The sequence below is a fragment of the Tetranychus urticae genome, chromosome 1 (genome assembly GCF_039701765.1).
Source record: "Tetranychus urticae isolate SD_2017Ah chromosome 1, NJAU_TeUrti_SD_1.0, whole genome shotgun sequence".
NCBI classification, from domain to species: domain Eukaryota; kingdom Metazoa; phylum Arthropoda; class Arachnida; order Trombidiformes; family Tetranychidae; genus Tetranychus; species Tetranychus urticae.
In genome coordinates this window covers 4,819,322-4,840,951 of record NC_142958.1, presented here as the reverse complement: position 1 = coordinate 4,840,951, position 21,630 = coordinate 4,819,322, and the positions used below count along the sequence as shown (strand labels likewise).

The 21,630-nt window shown below is 33.2% G+C and overlaps 1 protein-coding gene across 2 annotated transcripts in view; it reads left to right on the top strand.

Moving 5' to 3' along the window:
* LOC107368324 (protein turtle-like) overlaps positions 1-21,630 on the top strand; it is a 130,355-nt gene that overhangs the window by 96,441 nt on the left and 12,284 nt on the right. For both annotated transcript variants that reach the window (XM_015936136.3, XM_015936145.3), the window contains exons 6-11: positions 14,134-14,211; positions 15,142-15,267; positions 16,430-16,579; positions 16,865-16,999; positions 20,470-20,631; positions 21,067-21,223. In XM_015936136.3, the coding sequence (XP_015791622.2) occupies positions 14,134-14,211; positions 15,142-15,267; positions 16,430-16,579; positions 16,865-16,999; positions 20,470-20,631; positions 21,067-21,223 (808 nt within the window). The remainder of the gene's footprint in view (positions 1-14,133; positions 14,212-15,141; positions 15,268-16,429; positions 16,580-16,864; positions 17,000-20,469; positions 20,632-21,066; positions 21,224-21,630) is intronic.

Here is a 21,630-nt window from a genome sequence, read left to right as displayed (position 1 = left end):
CTGTTTCATTGCTTTAGAAGGAAAAATAAAAGGACAATCTACAAAACATTTCCGCCAACATTCCGATACTTTTACATTACTTAAATCGACCTTCGAAGGACATTTCAAGGTCAATAAACGACTAACCTTGAATAACCTTGAAACTCCGAATTGAGCTAAAACCCAAGTTGAGACTGATCGCTGCTCCAAGATTATCAACATTTAGGTTTCCAAACATCGTTACATGAATTTTTCTCGCTTCGCTCTTTCAATCACTCACTCACTGAATTGACTTTCCAACTTTTCCGCACAGAAACCAAGCTTGAGTTTTCCGATGACAAAGCTGGGTTTTCGGTGTGTTACTCCTCGTCACACTCGCACGATTAGATAATATCAAAAGTCGAAATTTCAAGACGATCTTAACCTCGAGCAGAAAATTTCTCAAACGAATTCAACAGCCAGGATAGAATATTTTGAAAATTTGCTTTTCAGTTGTAAACTCAACAGCAGTAACAATGCTTAGTTAAAACCAACAATAAAGTTGAAAAGTCAATTCTTTTGCATCTCGACAATGTTTTTGAAACTTGTTCAACAATTTGATCATCTTTAAAGGTTGCATGTGAGATTGAGAAATGAATGGAAAGCAAAATAGAGAGAAATTTAAATTTCAAGTGAAACTCTTATCCTTTTTTACATCTGTATCTTTCAATGTGTTATTTAGATGTTTTCAAATTTTCTTGTATCAACATTTACTCTTGACTATTGTAAGCCATAGATTTGCAGAAAATACAAAAATATCAATAAAATTTGTTTTTCAACATTTACTTGTTTCACTTTTCACCATTACTCTTTCATCCTCTTTCATTGTTATTCAACTTTACAAAAAGTTAGCTTTTACAGTTATCTTTACCTTTTCCCTTTGCTTTCCTCTTTTTCAGTGTTGTTCATGAAATTTCATTTGAGCACATTCTTTTTGTAATAGAATCAATTGTACTTGGATGAAGAGAAGAAGAAAAAAAGCTCAACTATTCTCGAGCTATTCTCAAGATTACTTTTCTTCTTTCGTCCTTTTCTTGTTCCATCAGTTATCATTTCACATTATTTTGATCAAACAGCAATGTTATGCAAAAGTAAAGCAATGAAGAGAGCGAGAGCGACAAGAGGCAAGAAAAAATTCTCATTGTTTAGCTAACAAGCTTGTCTTTACTCTGTCTTTTTATATTCATCAACTTGCTTTACTCGACAGAATATTTTTGCTTCGCTTTTTCCCCTGAAAATATAATTCATCTGATAACAAGGTTTATCTTTCAACTTGTCTTTTGCTTCTCATTCAATTCACCATTTACCTGTTTTCTCACAACATTTATATTCCAAACTCTTTTTGGCTTTTACCTATTGTTCCACTTTTCCCTCATCATCATCATTATCTTCATGTTATCTGTTTTATTGATGAACCACTGTAACTTCATGTTCTATTCCTTTCAACTAATCTTGCCTTTCTTTTCCAAGTTCAACTTTGTCTGTGTCAAAAGATTGTCCCAAAGATAGAAATAGTTGCAAGACAGAAATAGCTAAATATCATGTTCAATTCAATTCTGTAATATGAGATGAATCGAGAATATTTTTGTTGAAAGAAAAAGAAATGTTTACAAATGAAAATGCTTATAAAGGTTAAGTTTGGCCAAATTTTCCCTTTGTTCTTGTACTTTCAAGTTTACTGTTTACTTTGATTCATTATTTTGAATTATCATTCAATTTGCAAAAACTTCTTGTTCTATTAAACAAATCAAGATTATGAATAAATGAAAAGGTAATGAATAAAGAAATGAAAAAAGGGAAGAAGCAGGAAAACCAACAATCAATTAAAATTGATAACATTGAGAATGTAAGCCATTTTGATGGATATTTAATGATTGAACAGTTTGTTTCAATTTGCTTCAGTTTGTTCAACAGATAAAGGATGATCAATGGTGATGGAAACAATCAAAAATGGATCAATTTTTTACTTTTTTTGCGTTCTTCGAAACCAATGATGGATTCTAACGAGAATATCATGAGAGAAAAACATGATTCTCCCATGTTGAATGCAAGTGGAAAATTGTTTGAATCTTTTAATGTCATCAATCGTTTTTTATTTTTCTATTTGCATATCTTTCGAATTGAAATGAGTGATTCGAGTTATGAACAATTTTGACGGTCAATTTTTCTCTACTCTAATGAAGCAACTTGAATTTACCTTCTATTTTGTCTTCTTATTCTGAGTTTACTTTTATTCGTTTCTCTTCAAACATTTGCTCTTGCTTGTTGCTATCTTGACATGTTCATTTCATTTGGATTTAACTGATTCTGAGGAGAAGAAGAAAAAAAGTTAATGGTTTTTACTTTTGCCACTCTAATTAGCTCATCAAATACTAATTAATCAAGAAGCTTTTTCATCCTGAAAAAAGAGCAAAATTAAATTAAGTCGACTAAATGAATGCTATCAATTTGTGTGTTAGTATGTTTGTATGAACTGACGAAAGAGGGAAAACAGAGAAAACAAAGTGTTTTACGGAGAAGCAAAAAAATGTGTACCATGAGATTGTAATTATTTGTTAATGATGATGATGAGAATTTTATTTCGCTTGATAATTTGATATAAAAAATGAAATTTTTATGAAGTTGAGGGAACAAAAACAATTAACGATATCATTGGAAATTCCAACTGAGAATCGAATGACTACTCATAAGCCTAATCATCGTTCATAGAAATTTCTCGTACAAAGTTTTGTCCAGTCTTGACTCAATTAGTCGTATAGAAAGTAGTCAAGGCGCTTTTTCTTGTGATCTATTTCAAAGTAATGGCAAATTTTTGAAGGAAGATCACTTTTATTAACTGCATAAAAATTTTGACTTTGGCAGAAAATTATTAACTTATAACTCACAAACGGTTAATGATACAGACTTCAGACTGAACTATGAGCTTTTGCCGATTGTAAATCAAAAATTCGAACACTCAAGGTCATTCGAGGTCAATCCTATATTTGACCTCTAATTTGCGTTCGGGGTCATTTTCTGAGAGGTCAAAATTTTTTAAATTGGCTTATGCTATTCACATATGCAAAACTCTCACCATTGACAAGATAGTCGAAAGATGAAAACCAATTAACTGAACAGTATGTAAACACTCTGGATAGCATGAGTTTTACTGAAAAATACTGAATGATCTGAAAAAATTTTAATCAGACAGAACGGTACTCCAATTTATAATTCTACTAGTGTAATCGTCAGACATTTTAGTAATTGTTAATGACACATTGCAGTCTTGCTAGGCCACTTTCAGAAAATAACCTTCAGATGTCATTCAGAGGTCAAAAAGGCATTGACCTTGAATGACCTCGAACGTTCAAACTTAAGGTTTTTCTGACTTATGGCTGCAAACAGGCATTCAGGATAAAAACGCAAGTATTTTAGTTAATAGCGTCAGTTTTTCTATTTTCAATATATCTTATCTTTCAGTATAAAAAGCGAGTTTGGACTATGTTTGATTTGATTTATCAGTTCATGAGGATGTTCTTAAAAGAGGAACGGAAAAATTGGCAAAAGATATTAAACAATAGAATGGTCTAAACAAGTTAAAAAGGAAAAATTTAACCTGTAAGGAATACACCCAATTGGTAAAAGAACTATTTAATACTTTTGTTTGAAATTCACCCAGACATTAGGAATTACATAATTAAGGATCTGAAAGGTGAAATAAGACTCACAAATAAAAGTTACTCTCTATGTGATCACTTTGAAATTAGAAAATGTTATCGACTGCAAACAGGCATTCAGGATGAAAACGCAAGTATTGTTTGTTTTATAGCGGCAGTTTTATTTGCAATATATCTTATCTTTCAGTACTAAATTGCGAGCGTGGATTATGTTTAATTTGATGCGGTTAGATCAGGTTAGGTTAGGTTAGTAAGTTAAATTTCGCACTCATTAAGAGAGTATTAATTTAGCTTTATAACAGCGAATCATGCTGTTTCGTAAATAGCTCAGTTCACGTACAGAATTCTTATATAGGGTTCGATATCACTAAACTAACGTCTTTGTAAACTTGTCTGGGCTAATAAAGTTAGGTGAGGTTAGGTTAGGTAAGTAAGTTAAATTTCTCACTCATTGCGAAGTAACGATCTTCATGTGCAAATTAAAAAGGTTTCATTCATAGCCAATAACATTTTTAAGACACCCTATTCCACACGCTTATAACTTATACCGTTGAAATAAAAACGAAAGGCGAGTGCGAACTATGTTTGATTTGATGAGGTTAGATCAGGTTAGGTTAGGTAAGTAAGTTAAATTTCACACTCAGCAAGAGATTAAAATTTTCGGGTGCAGTACGTAAACATCCACATCTTTTTTATAAGTTATCATGCAACAAACAGCAAGCAATTTATAAAAGCTGGAACTCTGAGTGAACAGTTTTCTAATGTCCTTTAGATATTATACGACGGAGTGACCTTGAATAACCTTGAACATATATTCATTCACAAGTTCACTTAATTATTAAAAGAAAGATCTGACTTGTGGTTCACGATGTGCTATTTCAGCTCATGAAATAGCAAATAAATACTGGCAAACATAACAAGTTATTTATTATAGAAAAATTCAGGCACCCATGAAAATGACCTTGAGATGTCGTCTGAAGGTTAAATAAATAAATGACATTTATTGACCTTAGAGCTTCGACTCTATTTTTCGGTCGATTTGCATAAGGCTTCAATCGTCTTGATTTTGTCTTTTTGTTATTCCTTCTAATTGATCTGGATTTCTCAACCCTACCTTCCCCAAAACGCTTTGAATGAATCCCAAATAATGATTTAGTCTGAATATGATTCAAACAAATATTGAGAAAAACTGCACCCAACTAATTGTGCGTTTTGAAAATTTACAATCAAACGTTCGATTGCTTTTGTACTCAATTGTAATTCAACAATTAGATGAAAGTGAAGCAAAACAAAGCAAACAATGTAACAAGCCCATTGTATTGTGCATCATCTAATTATTTGAATGTAATGTTTGTTTTCATTCACCTTTTTCCTCTCCCTTCATTGTCTTTACCTTCCTCAACAAACTCAACTGAAAGCAGACAAAATCCACTTGAATCTTTTATTTTCTCGTCCTTGATTAGCCAGATATTTCATTGTCTTAACCTTATCCAATTTTCTGTGTGTTATAATATTATTAGCAATTGTTTTTTTTGAGTTCCGAGACGAGGGAAAACAAAACTTGTATCCAAATGCAAGTGTTTGTGTGTTTGGTTAAAACCCAAACAAAAGTAACATCCAATTAGAAGTGAAACAAAGATTTACCTTTTCATGTTTCCAGTTTTACCTTTGGCTGGGAATGAAACATTCTCTCTTTGATTCTCTTTTTAATACTCTTACATGGGTAAAGTTTTACCAAACAAAAAAAAACTTAAAGAGCCTTAAGTAAAATCAATACTTATTTCAACCAGTTTTGCATTCCTGATCCAGTTGCCCTTCTTCCTTCCCCAACGAATCCCTTACCATTATTTTTACATCTCACATCCTCAAGACAATTGCCATTATTTGTAAACCTAAAAGTTGCCATAAAAGGTAACCAAAGACCAGCACGAACAAGAGGCAAACACCAAGTTGTACAAGAAACTTTACCTGAAACAAAAAAGTCTTTTGGGTAAACAAATGTTGGCTTGTTACAGGGAATGTTTCAAAAAATGAAAAAGAATGTAAATTGAGAAAAAGTAAACAAAAAATTGTTATTAATGATAATAATGGCAATTTGATGGAAATGATAATAATGACGATAATCGTGTGTAAATACAGTTTATCATTTTTCCAGCTTCTAATTATGTTGCATTGCTAGACAGTTGTAATCACAGAATTATAAAGATTACCATTTAAAATCATGTTCATGTTCATGATTAACTTATCGTGAAAGAATGAAAAAGTTTGCAGATTCCCGAGTTTCGAGCAACATGTGAGATTGAAACATTTGAGTTGATTGCGCATCAAAAAAGGCAAAAAACATGCGAGAAAAAAAACAAGTGAATTAAAGTAAATTCAATTTACAATGTGATAACAAGATTAATCAAAGCAAATGTTGATCAACATTATCCATTGTAATCGAGTTAGATTGGCATGGAAATGCTGCCTTTCCAGCCTACTATTTTTTCCTTGGCTATACATTTCAATTTTGATTCTTTATTCATCACATTGAATAACTGAAACATTAGCATGGAATCATGGGTTCTGCTTGAATTAAGATGCAAAAATGAAACTCTGTGTAAACTTCTTTCTGTTTTTACTCTTTTGGTGAACAATAAAAAAAAGTGAAAAAATCGAATAGTTTTTTCTGTATTCATTTGGATGGAAAAGAAAAGAAAATGAAAACTATTATCTTTACTGATACGGATATTATTTCCATTGGAATCATGTTCAACGTCATTTTCATCATTTACTGCTTCATGATGGTGAGAACAAGTTTTTTTCCCAATGATAATTTCATGGCATTATTGTAGTGAACAAAAAGTACTGGGAGTAAATTTAATAACATGAATCGATTTTTTGTCTCATTTTCTTTTCACAGTTTCCTTTATCTTTTCGTTGTTACATCTTTTTATTATTCAAGCCAGATTTTCATTTTTCTTTGTTTTACTTTGTTCATTTGCTTTTTGATTTTCTTTGAATCTTGAATTTCCGGTTTCTTGACTGGGGAATGACTGGGAGTGAATTTACAAAAGACAGTTTCACCTGATATAATTGGCAGAAATAAGTGTTAGATAACCTTGACTTGTCGGTTAGATAGTCAAGGCAATGTTGCAATCATTACGTCCCCTATGATTCACCTTCTAGTACTTTCTAGATTAGCCATTGATGGCGTAACCCATAGATATAAATAGAGTAGCCATCAATGGCACATTAACCAGTCTATCTCCTTTACCCTAACTCTCCACTTCACCTATTGTAAATACCTATTGCTATATATTAAAGTGTTCTAACCTAAACCGACTGGCTCCAGTCGTTTGCTACTAACGTAGCTGCAAACCAATTATCGCGATTCACTCACATGGTAGCAGAGCGTGGTTGGTTTGCTCTGGTTACCTTTAATATAGTTATCTTTAACTTGTGCTAAGTCTTCTGTCATCAATACGTTATGGCGTCTAATGCGTTCCTTCAAGTCGAGAAATTAAGTGACGACAACTATGATACTTGGAGTATCCAAATGAAGAGTGTCCTCATTCACAATGATCTGTGGGACGTGATTGGTGGTGAAAAAGTCAACGATGATAAGACTTGGGACCGACGAGATGAAAAAGCAAAAGCTGAGATTACGTTAAGTGTGAAGCCTTCAGCTTACCGTCTGTTCAAGAATCTTAATACCGCCAAAGAAGTTTGGAATGCTTTGAAAGATGCTTATGCGAAGACTGGACCTTCCCTATTGTTCACCGCGTTCAAGAAATTAATTACTATGCGATATCAACCGACTACTTCAATGTCAAGCTATTTGGCTGAATACTTTGCTGTCGTTGATCAGTTGGTGGACTTAGGAGTTACGCTAGATGACAAGTTAATATCAGTGGCTTTGCTAGTCGGCCTGGGCGAAGCTTATGAGATGTTCGTGATTGCTGTGACAAGTCAGGACACACCGCCCAGCTCAGCAGTTTTAAAGACAAAGCTTTTGGAAGAGGAGATGAGGAAGACGACCGGAAAGGAGAAAACTTCAGATGCTGCCTTTGCAATAAAGACAACAAAGAGACGCAAAGAGCGTAGAGTTAAGTGTTTCAAATGTAATCGCTTTGGACACATAGCATCTGAGTGCAAGTCGGCTAACCGACATCAAGACAATACGACCGGAAAATCACAAATACTCTCATTAGGATCCAGTAACGACCGGAACCTTTGGATCCTAGATAGCGGTGCAACGGCACATGTATGTTGTGATAAAAGTTATTTCAAGCATCTAAAGTCACCAGAAAGCAATATTATGTCTGTTGCTGATGGACGACAAATACCCATCATTGGAGTTGGTGAAATTGAAATGCTGGTCGGTTCAACTAGTGTCTTGATCAAAGATGTATTGTATACCAACAAACTTGATTGTAATTATTTGTCGGTCGGTGTTCTTCTAAAGAGAGGAAATTATGTTAACTTTAGATCTGACGTAGCCTGGATCTCCAATGCAAAGGGAGAGAATGTAATGAACTTTCAACATGAAAATGGTCTGTACGTATACAAGCATGTCGTTACAGCCAAGTTAGCTACGTTGAAGCCTGGTTTGACAAACCAGATGATGCTCATTCACAGACGCTTTGGCCATGTTAATTTTGATACCATCAGAGAGATGATGAAGTCCCAGTCGGTGTACGGGTTAGAGCCAAAGCAGATTAGTAATACGCAATGTGAATGTTGCCTAAAGAATAAATTGATCCAATTGCCATTTCCAAAGTCTCAGTCACGTAGTCGCAGCGTATTAGAATTGGTTCATTCAGATGTATGTGGACCAATGAGGATCAACTCCTATGGCGGTGCACGTTACTTCATCACCTTCATAGATGATTATTCCCGGTCGGTTAAAATATACTTTACAAAGAGTAAAAGTCAAGCATTGGATTGTTTCAAGGAGTACCAATGTGTAATGGAAAGAACGACCGGCAAGAAGTTGAAGACGTTACGCTCGGACAATGGTCGAGAGTACATTAATAATGAGTATGAGACTTATCTCAAAGATCAAGGAATACGACATCAGTTGTCGGTCGAGTATACTCCTCAGCAGAATGGTGTAGCTGAGAGAGCAAATCGTACATTGATTGAGATGGCAAGATCAATGCTAAATGATACAGGTTTGGATGAACGACTGTGGGCAGAAGCAGTAGCGACGGCAGCTTACATTAGAAACCGCACTGCATCAAAGGCTATCAATGGAAAGACTCCTTATGAAATGTTCTATGGAGAAAAGCCTAGCGTACGACATTTACGCGTATTCGGTTGCCCAGCGTTCAAGTTACATAAGAAACCTGGTTTAAGTAAATTCGCCGAGCGTGGTGAAAAGATGATTATGGTCGGTTATTGTTCTGAGTCTAAAGCATACCGCCTATTTGATCCAAAGACTCAGAAGGTGCAGAAGGCACGAGATGTTAGATTCATTGAAAATGTTCAATCAGAAACCGCCAATGATTTCCTAATTGACTTCTATCCAGCTAAAATTGATGACCGGTCGGTAGAGTGTACACAGCCTGAAGAAGTTCAGAGAAGTTCTGTGACCGACGACGAAAGTTTCAAAGATGCTGAAGATTTTGAAGAAGAAGATGTCAATTCAGATGTTGATGTCGGTACGTCCAACCAGTCGGTACGACCGGCGGATGAATATCGGGATACGAGCAACCAGTCGGTACGACCGATAGATGAATCGCAGAGTACAACAAGACGGTCGTATACTAAAAGATACAGAGATCTCCCAGAACGAGAAAAGAGGGATCGATCTTGTAAGAGAAACGAGAAACGACTGGGTTTGCTACAATCAACCGACGGGAAGATTCAAGTCCCATCATCATTCAAAGAAGCAACAAATAGTCCATATGCCGACAAATGGTGGGAAGCAATGAAAAGTGAATACAATTCCCTAATGAAGAATAATACATGGACTCTTACCAAAGCTTCAAGTAATCAACGTATGGTTGGTTGTCGGTGGGTATATGCAATCAAGTACAAGCCTGACAAAAGTGTCGATAAATTCAAGGCAAGACTTGTGGCTCAAGGCTATACTCAACGCTTCGGTAAAGATTATAATGAAACTTTTGCTCCAGTCGTGAACCCAGTAAGTCTGAGGACGTTCATAGCAATTTGCATGGAGAAAGGTCTCTGCATACATCAGATGGATGTACGAACGGCGTACCTCAATGGAGAACTGGATGAAACTATTTTCATGGACCAGCCTGAAGGATTCAGAGTTCCAGGCGGTCAAGTTTGTCGGCTAAATAAATCATTGTACGGCCTAAAACAGAGCGGGCGACAATGGTATTTGAAGTTGAATGAAACACTTCAAAGCAATGGTTTCAAGTCAATGAAGAGCGACCAGTGCGTATATGAAAGGAAAGGCGTACTGATAGCAGTTTATGTCGATGATCTGCTTATAGCTGCTAAAGATTTTAATGCAGTCAGAGAAGTAAAGCAGATGTTGTCAGAATACTTTGACATGGACGACAAAGGAGAAGTAAAGAATATCCTTGGTCTGGAGGTTAACCGACATAAAGATAGAATTCAGATTACGCAACGCACTGCTATTGAAAAGCTCCTTGAATTGAATGGAATGAGTGATTGTAAAGCGTCTCATACCCCAATGGAAATAAATTTGAAATTTGATAAAGACGCCCAGTCGGTAGATAAAAAAACTTACCGTAGTTTGATTGGATCACTCCATCACCTGTCGGTGTATACGAGGCCAGACATTACTTTTGCTGTTAACAAGTTATCGCAGTTTAATCAGAATCCAAGAGTGGATCATTTCCAGGCGGCAAAACGTATACTACGCTATTTAAAGGGAACTAAAGATAAGTCTTTAGTGTACCGACGAACAGGAAAGCAGCTTCATGTATACGCTGATGCGGATTGGGCTTCTGACACCGACAGCAGAAGAAGTACATCAGGTTATGTGGTTATCTTGGCCGGTGCAGCAATTGCATGGAGATCGGCAAGACAAACAGTTACCGCCCAGAGTTCAGCAGAGGCTGAGTACGTAGCATTGGCTACAGCAACAAATGATGCTATGGGCGTATGTCAGTTATTGAAAGAACTTGGTCACGGAGATTATGTGAAAGCCCCAATTCAAGTTTACAGTGATAGCACAAGTGCAATCTCAATTGGAAGCAATCCCGTTACAAATGCAAGGACCAAGCATATTGATATAAAGTACCATGTTGTGCGACAAAGAGTCGAAGAAGGATCAATAAGAATTGATCATGAAGGAACCGACAATATGATTGCCGACGTATTGACGAAGAGCTTAGCAAGAGTAAAGCACGAAAGGTTCACCAATGCGTTAGGACTTCATGATTGAGCGGGCGTGTTAGATAACCTTGACTTGTCGGTTAGATAGTCAAGGCAATGTTGCAATCATTACGTCCCCTATGATTCACCTTCTAGTACTTTCTAGATTAGCCATTGATGGCGTAACCCATAGATATAAATAGAGTAGCCATCAATGGCACATTAACCAGTCTATCTCCTTTACCCTAACTCTCCACTTCACCTATTGTAAATACCTATTGCTATATATTAAAGTGTTCTAACCTAAACCGACTGGCTCCAGTCGTTTGCTACTAACGTAGCTGCAAACCAATTATCGCGATTCACTCACAATAAGAAACTTTTGATCAAAGAAGAAAATTTGATTTTTGAAAATCTTTATCAGATCCAAATTTCGTCACAAGAGTTCAGAAGAAATGATATTTTCGAGTGAAATGATGAGTAAGCTCATCAAAAAGGGTAGAAAAATTAATAGAGTTTGAAGCATCTTAATTGCGCTCATTCTTCATCCTAACCCAATCATTTTCTTTGCTCCATGAATATAATTCATGAATCTTTTCCAGTGCTTTTCTTCACTTCAACTGTGACTTTATCTCATTTTTTGCACATCATTCTGTTCCTTCTTATTTCCTCATCTTCTTGTTCCCAATTTCATTAAATGTCTTCACTTATCTTTTTGCAAATTTGTTCAATTCTGTGCTTCCCATTACATAATAATTTTTATGATCCATGATATTGAAAATAATGAAACGAGGAGCAATTTTATTTGAATCGTGAAAAGAAATCTGCAAATTGATTGAATTCCAAAATTGTTTCAGAATTTTTGATGAATAGAAAAATTATCTCAATCAATCGTCTCATCTTAATATCAATATTGAGTTTGGATGATTAACCATGGCGTTGCTGAGAAGAGTGGACAAGAATTAAACAACAAGTTACTTCGAATGAAGATCGTCTGACTCTTATCAAAGCACATAATAAAAGGACTCGATATCTGACAGAAAGAACTAAGAAAATGCAGAAATCATTTAACTGTGTTGTGATGAAATGTAGTTGATGCAAAGAAGTTTCGCTTTTAAATGGTTTGTTTAAATGAACTTTGGTAAATCTGTTCCATTTAATCCTCTCGTTTCACTCAAAATGATCAGTGTTCATGCACAAAGTCTTCAATTTTTAAAGTTCTAAATTCGATTGAACAAAGCTATAGCAACCTTCGATTACCATTTTTCAGTTCTGTCCTAACAATTGACAGACCTCGTTCAATCAGCTTCAAAAACTGAAAGACAAGTTCAAGTGATTCAATTGCCTGAAGGTAAAGTATAATAGCAGAAACTTAGAAAGTAGTTAATGGGAAATATCGAGCTTCAAGTTAATCTACTAAGCCATAACAGCACTTATGAATCAAAGCTGTTCAAAACTGATAAAAGTTTCACATTAAATATTCCAATTTCGTCACAAAATCAAACGGATTATCGGATTTTCAGAAAATATAAGTAAAATGATCGAACAAAAATTGACTTAATCTTCTCAAAGATGCGTTGAGCTAACGAAATTCACAAGAAATCGAGGATAAAGAACACATCAACGTAAAGTTTTCAAACTATTTTCAATTCATGATTGGAGAAAAGATGAAAAATCAATTTAAACAAAGTTACTATTTAGTCAATATTAAGAGATTATCACTGAGGAAAAAGACGAGTGACTTCAATTCTGAACTAGATTAGGATGATATTGAAAAGAGGTCGATGAATGGTGAGAGCAAAGATAGAAAACGAATGAAAAATGATGTTACTGTCATCAGAAGTAAATAACTCATGAAAAGAGTGTTAATAAGAACAAAATGTTTCATGATAATATTTCCTGAAAACACATCTTGACCATTCTCAATAGATACATCATTTTCATCTCACAAGTCTTTCTTTGACCACCATTATCATGAAACATTTTGTACCTCGGGGCGTTCAACCCATCAAAATCAATACACTTTGACCATTTACTGGAAAATATTGAAAGAGGCAAAACTTGATTCTCAATTATCATTGCTATTATTGTCGTTGCCAAAAGTGAATCATTTTTCAGCGAAAAAACCATCTTTCGAATCACAATGGAAGAAACTTTGGCACTCTGACTGAGAATTATCATTCTTCCATCAAATGGCTTTATTCAACCAATTTTGGAGTAAAATTTGATTCAATGAGTGAATCGAAAAGAAAAATTTTTTTGATCAACAAACGAAAAAAATTGACCTTTTATGATTGTTTTGGAAAATAATTTTCTCTACTTTTTTCTATTGTTGCTCAAATTAAAATGAGCGATGAAAATTGATTCATGAATTAACGATAATTTTCCAGTGGAATTTGAGATTTTCTCGGTTTGTTCGGTGAACAAATTGAATGAACTGAAAGATTTTCAAGTTAATGTACTTTTATGAAAAGTCTTGAAAAGGTTTATTAAAAGTGTAGTCTCTATTCAACCTGTTTTGATGAGCAACATGAAAGAGCAAAAATTTAATTAAACTTGTAAAGTTGAAAATGGTTTGGTGAAAACGGATTTTCCAAGTTGAACATTTGATGAATGATAAGTAGAAGAAATGCTCTTTTCTACAAATTAATTTCGTGATAATATATTGCCATGTTGAGATGATTATTTTGGGGTTGACATTTTTGTTGAAACACAAGACGATACAATTGATGGTAAAAAATGAAGATTCACTTTGAATTTTCATGTAAAGAAGAAGAAGAAGAAGAAGAAGAAGAAAAGTTTACGTTATCATCATGAGCATCATTTGCATCACTTGGATCATTTGAAAGTCAAAAAGGGATTTTTTTCCTTTTCTTTACATTTTCTTTTCTTTTCTTCAACTCATTTCTTTATCGATTTCACGCTTCCACCATGATAAACTCAATTGATTTTAAAAGCTAATCGTTGACATCATTAAGCATACACCAAACAACACAAAAGTCTAACTTTTCCTCATTCATTGCGTTTTTACATAAACGCAAAGTAGGAAGAAAAAGAAGAAGGAGAAACCTCAAATTGATTAGTAAATGAATAAATTGAAAATTTACATTTTTTCTTTTTCTTTTCTTTCTTTTCCTCTATCACTCCCTGTCATTCCCAGGTAAACCAAGGCCTTCATTAACATGGTGGAGAGATGATAATATCATTGATGATTCTTTTGATTACAATGATAAAGATGGTAAGTAAATTTGTTCAAGTTTCTTGTTGGCAAATCAAGTCAAAAACTTGTCCAATGATGATGTCGAGTTTGATGCTTTACTGTGTTCATTAATGCTGTTCAACAGTGATTTATCATTACGACGATAACCATTAATTTTGTTAACCAGCAAAGAAGCAAATTTGTGAATCTGAAAAATGCAAAACAGGCAATTGAGTAAACTAATTTGTTTCAAGCAACAAAATTTGAAACTTTGCTTATCTTCTCATTACATAAATTATGCATTCACTTCAACAATAGTTAATCAAGTTTTATAGTTTCATTCAACATTTCATTTGCTACAACAACATTCACTAATCCAAATAGTTGACAATTTAGTCCCAAAAGAGTTTCAATTTTGTCAACACATTGAGACACCAATGGAGAGAAAAGTCGACAAAATTAGATTCATTTCTTTCTTTCAACGAAATTAAACTTCGCACCAAAATCACAACTCGAAAAAGCAGAGAAATTTCAAATCAAAGAAAATGAAAAACGTAGAAAAGCCTGAAACTCGATATTTACTGTTGAATGTCAAGCTTATAGAAACGAATAGAATCTTTTCTTGAAATTGGAAAAATCTGAAAATTCCAGCAAAATAGCATTTTAGTCGAAAAATTGGAACGAAAAATGTTGTTGCAAACGAAAGCTCGAGCGAAATGAAACCGTCAAAAGTGATGCGAAAATCTCAAGAGACTCTTTTGTATTTACAATTAACATTGGCCATTAAATGTTCATTCATCATTCTACCGTCATCATCATTTCCATGATTTCCATTGTGTTCATTTTTCCCTGATTCCCAATCATTGACTGATCATTGGAAACGTTTAAAGCTAATCAAAACCTTTCGCCTTTTCACTCTTTTCTTTCTCTCTTCACTCTTCAACACTGGAATTTTGTATCCAATAAAAGTAACAAGCAATCAATTGATGATAACATCTTTAGCTCGTCACAATTTACTTTCCATCTTCACATGTCAAGCCATAAATAACAATATAACCCTTCCATCAACAACCTCTATTACATTAGATTTGAACAGTAAGTTTTACTTTACAATTTTCTCGATTCTCTTCAAGTTCACCCTTTCCCTCTTTATTCATCTTTTTTCCTCTTTACTTTTTTCTGCTCTCACCTCAAAAATCTCTCACCTTCACCTTTCCACTCTCAGTGCAATTACAATTTCACTCCCAGCCCATCCTTCAATGCTATCATTTTCAACTCCCTTGGACATAAACCTTTTAAACATCCCTTTACCTTTACCGTGTTAACATGTTGCCAACAATGAAAAACCTTCTTAAAGTTATCATTTTTTTCTTATAATTTTCTTCAATCTTGTTTTCTGCCATTTTTTCGCATTTTTTGCGTTTCTTTACATCCTTTTTTATCTCTTTTCCTTCCTTCTCAACACACTTTTTTTTGTGCACACAAAATGGACACTTTGCAATGTAACGTTTCTCTTTCCATGAAAGCAAATTTTTCATGAAATCACTATTTGTTTTCTTTCGTTTTCTTAATCTTTCATCAGACTCTCAGTTTCTCTTAGTTTCCCCATTCCCTTGATCCATTTTTGTTCTAATCTCACTTTTTCTTTCAACCTTTTCCATTCTTTTTTCATCTCTTTACTCCAATTAACTTGATCATCATGATTGTCATTATCCTTTTACTGTCCAGATTAGCTTCTGTCTCAAACTCATATTCAATCTCTTTTCTTTCTTGATGCAAACATTGAAACTTGAAATCCTTCATGTTCAAATTAGATGAAGGTTTATTTGATGAAAATTAAAAAAGATCAATGGAAAGATGTAAAGCTTTTATCTAAACTTGACTCTAAAATTGAATAAAAAAATGAAAGGAAAACATTTCTCAGTCAAGATTACTTGAATTTTTCAATTATAGATAATCTAATAACATTCAATATCGATGTAAAAGTTTGCTCGGAATGATGGTTAAAGTAGCCTCCCAAGATTATAATTGCAATAACTTGACTTGAAAATGTTTATAATGGACAAGGTTCATCGAAATGTATTAAAATTTAATTTCTTTTGATAATGAGTTCATTGAATAAACCTTGCTCTGCCCTTGTTCACCTCTGCTACTCTTCACTCCTTTACCACAAACTTTGTGTCCATTTAAATGCAAGTTTGTAAGGTAGACCAATAAAGGAAACTCAACTTATAATTTGATTTGTTTTCAATTCTAGTGAAACCAACAGAAGTCCATATAACTCAATTAACTTCAGTTCTGGTTGCTGATCGTGAAGTATCTTTTGAGTGCAATACTTTTGGATCTCGACCAAAGGCAATTTTATATTGGTTTTTTGATGGTCAAAGATTCAGTACTCCGCTCAACGGTAAGTTTGAAAATTCATTTTCACTAAACCAGTCTGAGGCAAAACTTGCTCAATAACATTGAAAACAACATTATTAACACTAAAATTTCTGTTCTTTTGATGTTCAAGCAAGCTAAAACTTTCATCGAGTCTCATTGAGACCGATAAAACTTTTAGAACTCATTGATTTACATTTTAATTCTCTGTTTCAAAATAAATTTTCGATCTTTTTCTATTCACTCTTTATGATAATAATTTTCTTTTCTCTTTTTTTCGTTTTTTTCATTATTGTCTACTTTCCATCAGGTGATCATCAAACCAGTACAACTATTACTTTAACGCTCAAACAAATTCACAACAATGCAATCCTCATCTGTACAGCCGAGAATCCAAAGATTCCAGGATCAACTATAACCGATAACCTTAAATTAGATGTTCACTGTAAGTGAAGTGAATTTCAATTTTTCATTTTTCTATTTCTATTCTTTGTTTACCTTTAATCAGAGTCCAATCTTTTCTCAGTGAATCAGAAAACTTCAAACTAAAAGTCAATTTCAGTAAAGAATCGAACATTGATTTTCAAGAAGTAATACAAACTTTTGCTTTTAAAAAGCTATAATGCAAGTTTATCCGAACATGAAAGAAGCTAAAAATTATAAAGATTCAAGAAAATGCTGATTCTGAGAATCTGAAGAAGCAGCAGAAGCTATCAAGTATCATCTAAAAATGTGCAATTAAGATGAAAGCAAAATTAGAAAAAAAGTTTTCTAATTCAAATATTGAAGTGCAATGAAAGTATTCCAAGGTAAAGTTAACCACAGGAATGAACTATTTGAATGTTTGATGAAAAAAGCATTTCGAAGTAAACTCGAGATTTAATTTTCCAAGACTAACAATCTTCAGTTTATTCATTGGCATTTTCACCTTGAACAATAATCTCAACATTATCATCTTTTGTCCTGTAGTAACATTGAAATGCTGAGCGAGAAGTTGAAGACGAAATATCAATATTTTGAAGAGTTTCTTTTAAAGTCAAAAAACTCTGAACATCGAACAAGTGAATAAAGAAAAGATAATGAAAGTTTTGTTCGAGTTCGGCCGATCAATAGTAAAGCAAAATTGGCAATGTTTATCGAGACTTGAACGTAATTTGATAACATTTTGATGTCATTATCAAAATTATTTTGCAAATGGTTTGCTCACTCACAATGAGCTAAACCAGAATTATCTTTTGTATTTCTTTTCGCTCATCATTTCTATTAGTTTAATAATAGTATTTCTTCTCCTTTCTTTTCCCTTTTACCACTTCAATTCACTTTTGGTTCAATTGAACATTCATTTTGCCTCCATTATCATCATTATCATCATAATAATAACAAAGATAATGATAATCTTTTTTCTCTTCTCTTTAGTTTTCTTGCCTTTTTTGTCAAAAAAACTTGTTTACTCTTTTTACATTTAATTTCAAGTTTTTCGCCATTTCATTCTGATAATTAGTAACACGATTCTGATGAAAACGATTCAAAGAAAGGCAAAAGGCCATTAGCTTTTCCTTTCCCATTGAATCACGCTATGAAATATTTAACAAAGTGTCGACATTACAATCATTAGAAGAAACAATTTAAACGAGAAAAGTGAAAATCTTTCCCGATAGCATTTGCTTTCTCTAGAAGTCAAAACATCAAGGATTCGAAACTAAACGGAAACCAAATTAAGAGAATTTTAACAAAAAATATTGAAATTGATCGAAACTTAATATTCATAGTCCGAGTGCAATGAGCTAGGAAAATAAAAGTAATTCCATGATGAAAATCTAAATTAATTGAGTGCGGAATTGAGTAAATCAGAAGAGCTAAACACCAAGATGCAGGAGACCTTAGATCGCTCAGAAAACCAAAATCAAAATGATGAAAGCTGTTCAAGCGAATTTGATATAAGCTATCGTTCATTTCTCGACGACGTCGAAAAAATCGACGAGGTTACTAAAAATAGAAAACAGAGCTGCAAGAAAGAACAAATTCAAATCATAAACTGATTCTTCAACTAATTCTCTTCTATTTTCACAGAGATTCAGTTTTGTTATTTCTTTTGATTTGCAAATTATCAAATTGAACACTGGATATGATTCAATAAAATCTAATTGGAAGCAAAAAGACAGAGTTTGAGTTATGAAAAATGAAAATAGAAAAAAATTGACAATCAAGAATCGAATCAAATACTAGAAAGGAATCGATCCAAAAGTAACTTTCACTACAAGAGAAGAGAAAAGGACACAAATTGGCGAAAATTTTCTCATTGGATTTGTTTTTTTCTTCAATTTTCCCAACTTTCTCTCTCATGTAAATCAGATTATTGTTTCGATATTATTTTGCAATTTATACAAGAAAATATAAAGTAAAAGAAGGCAAAAGTTGAAAGCAATTGGATAGTTTGAGAGTAAAATAGCAAAATCTTGAAATTTGAATTTTCTCTTGAATCAAATTTTCTTCTTTTCTCTCTTTTCAAAGCTAAAAAGCACAATAATCAATTGGAATTCTTTATTTGTCCGTGAAACTTGCTCTTTGATAACAAATGATTATCAATGAATAACTCAATACACATAAACCGATAAACTTGAATTTATTTCAACATTTTTTCTGGCAAAACTTCTCTTCACTTCTCCTTCCTTTCCTGAATACATAATGTTGATATGATGGGAATGGGAATAGTTGGAGAAAGAGAAAGCCAAAAATTCATCATCAATAACGTTGAACAATGGGTGAAACGTCTTATGGTGATGACAACTTGGCCTCAGCCAAATCATCAACAATCATGCTTTATCTCTGTCTCATGTTTACTGATTTCACCTGATTCTTTTTAGATTCACTTTGCTTGATAAATAATAAAGTAATGTAAAGAAAAGGAGAAGAGAAGAAAAGAGTAAATTTTTCTCAGTTTCTTTCTTTTTCAATCATTTCTCCAATATTTTCCATTCCCTGTCAAAATCAATCCCAATGTAAACTTCAAGTTCATTGATAAGGAAGCCTCACAGAATACGGTTAAATCGCATTAAAACGATTTGTTTGGTTAAAGTTGAATAATCAAATATTCAATTCGAAAAAACAAACTTTTCTATTCTCAACAAAAGGTGAAAAATTCTGTCAAAATTCATCATCCATTAAACGGGTTAATAATAAGTCTTTTTTGATTAATAAATTTGCAAATGTTGGCTTCAACTTGTATCAACTTTATTCACTCAAGGCAATGTTTTGTTTTATTTTCGAGTTTTACTGAATCGAGTTTATTTGAAAACATTTTTTTTCTACTTTATTAAAACATGAATTTTCCTTGTTATTTCGCCAATTGAGAGGAAAAAATTAGTTTGATTGATTGAAGCAAATTGAATTAAAGATCAAGAGCTTTTCATTTTACATCGTTTGTTGAGGCCTTTTCTCGGTAAATTATTATCACACAATTGTTGTCATTATATTAATGCATCTATTTAATGTCAACCTCATAATTTGTTAGCCATTTAAATTTCAAGCCCAAGGTAAATGGCAATGTTAGGAAGCAAATCTCAAGTGTTGACTTTCAATTTGGCAAACTATTTAACCATTATTATTTCAATCTTCATTTTATTGGACAATTATCTTTTGTTTATAGACATGGTAAAGTGAACAAATTACATCAAAATTTATTTTCCAATATCAATGGTTATTCCAGCAAAGTTTTGAAAATGACTTCTTTAAATCGTGTTCAGCGAACTTTTTAATTTTTCTTGATTCACTGAAGAATCGCTCATCAAGTATTTTGTTTCATCTTGATATCTAGCGATATTCAAATATTCGATTTTTTCTTATTCGCTTTATCACCTTTTTCCCCTTTTCCATGCTAATAATATCATTGCTTTTTTCACCCAAAAACCCAATCAGATGTACCTCGTCTTTCCCTGAGACTTGGATCACCAACAATCTCACTAACTACACTACAAGAAGGAAATGATATCTACTTTGACTGTGAAATTGATGCTAATCCTCATATCAATCGTCCAATTATCTGGCGCTTTAATAGTGATATTCTTCATTCTCAGCATGGTAAGTATTCCAAGCAAAACAAAAACGAAAAATTCTAATTAAAACAAAATTGAAAGAAAAATGAATAATTTTGAAAATCGAATGCTAAAAGTGCTTGTTGCACCAAAAGAAAAATATTTTACAGAAAATTTATCAAAACTTAATATTCCAATCCTAATCATTCGACGAAATGAAAACTTAAGTCTATTACGAGCATTCTATCATTATTTCTTAGACGAAAACAGCTAGTTCTTAGAGCGCTTTATGGCACAAAGAATTCGTTTTCTTTCCTTCTTTCGTTTTCAAAAGAAACTTAATTTTTCGCAAACAGATCGATTAAAGTTGAACCTAAACAATAGTATTGAATGGAAGGATGACAGATTTGCATGAATGAAGACTCGAGCCTTTTGAATGAGTTAAATGATGAACCTTTTTGTCTTTTCTCATTCATTCCAGGAGTAATTCAAAGTAACCAAACTCTGGTACTTCAACGTGTTTCTCGTAAACAAAGTGGTACTTATCAATGTGAAGCAGGTAACAATCAAGGTGCTGCACTAAGCAATACAATTAACCTTACCATTAGATATGCTCCATTCTGTCGCAATGAAAACATGTAAGTATTAATTGAGTTTCTTTATTTTTCCCAACAATTACACTTTCCTCTTTCAGCCCATTAATAGGCAAAGTTGATGCACTTTTAAAATTGAACACTTTCTTGTCGAGCTCAAAAAATACGACCAAAACAATTCCCCATTTCATCCAACATGATCATTATCTGCTCTTTTCTCAACCTTAAATTGCTATCGAAGGAAAAGAAAAGCTTAATAATTCCAATTAACTCGAAATTTTTACCAATTTCCATTTACTCTTCATTTTTCCATCGAAATGTCTTTACTCTGTTGTTAATGACAACTTTTTGTTTTCACTTTTCAATCGATAATTTTGTTTGAATCAAAACTTTTATGCAACTTGATTTAAGCTGTAAATGTTGGAAAATTTTAAAATGGTTAATGTTGAGAA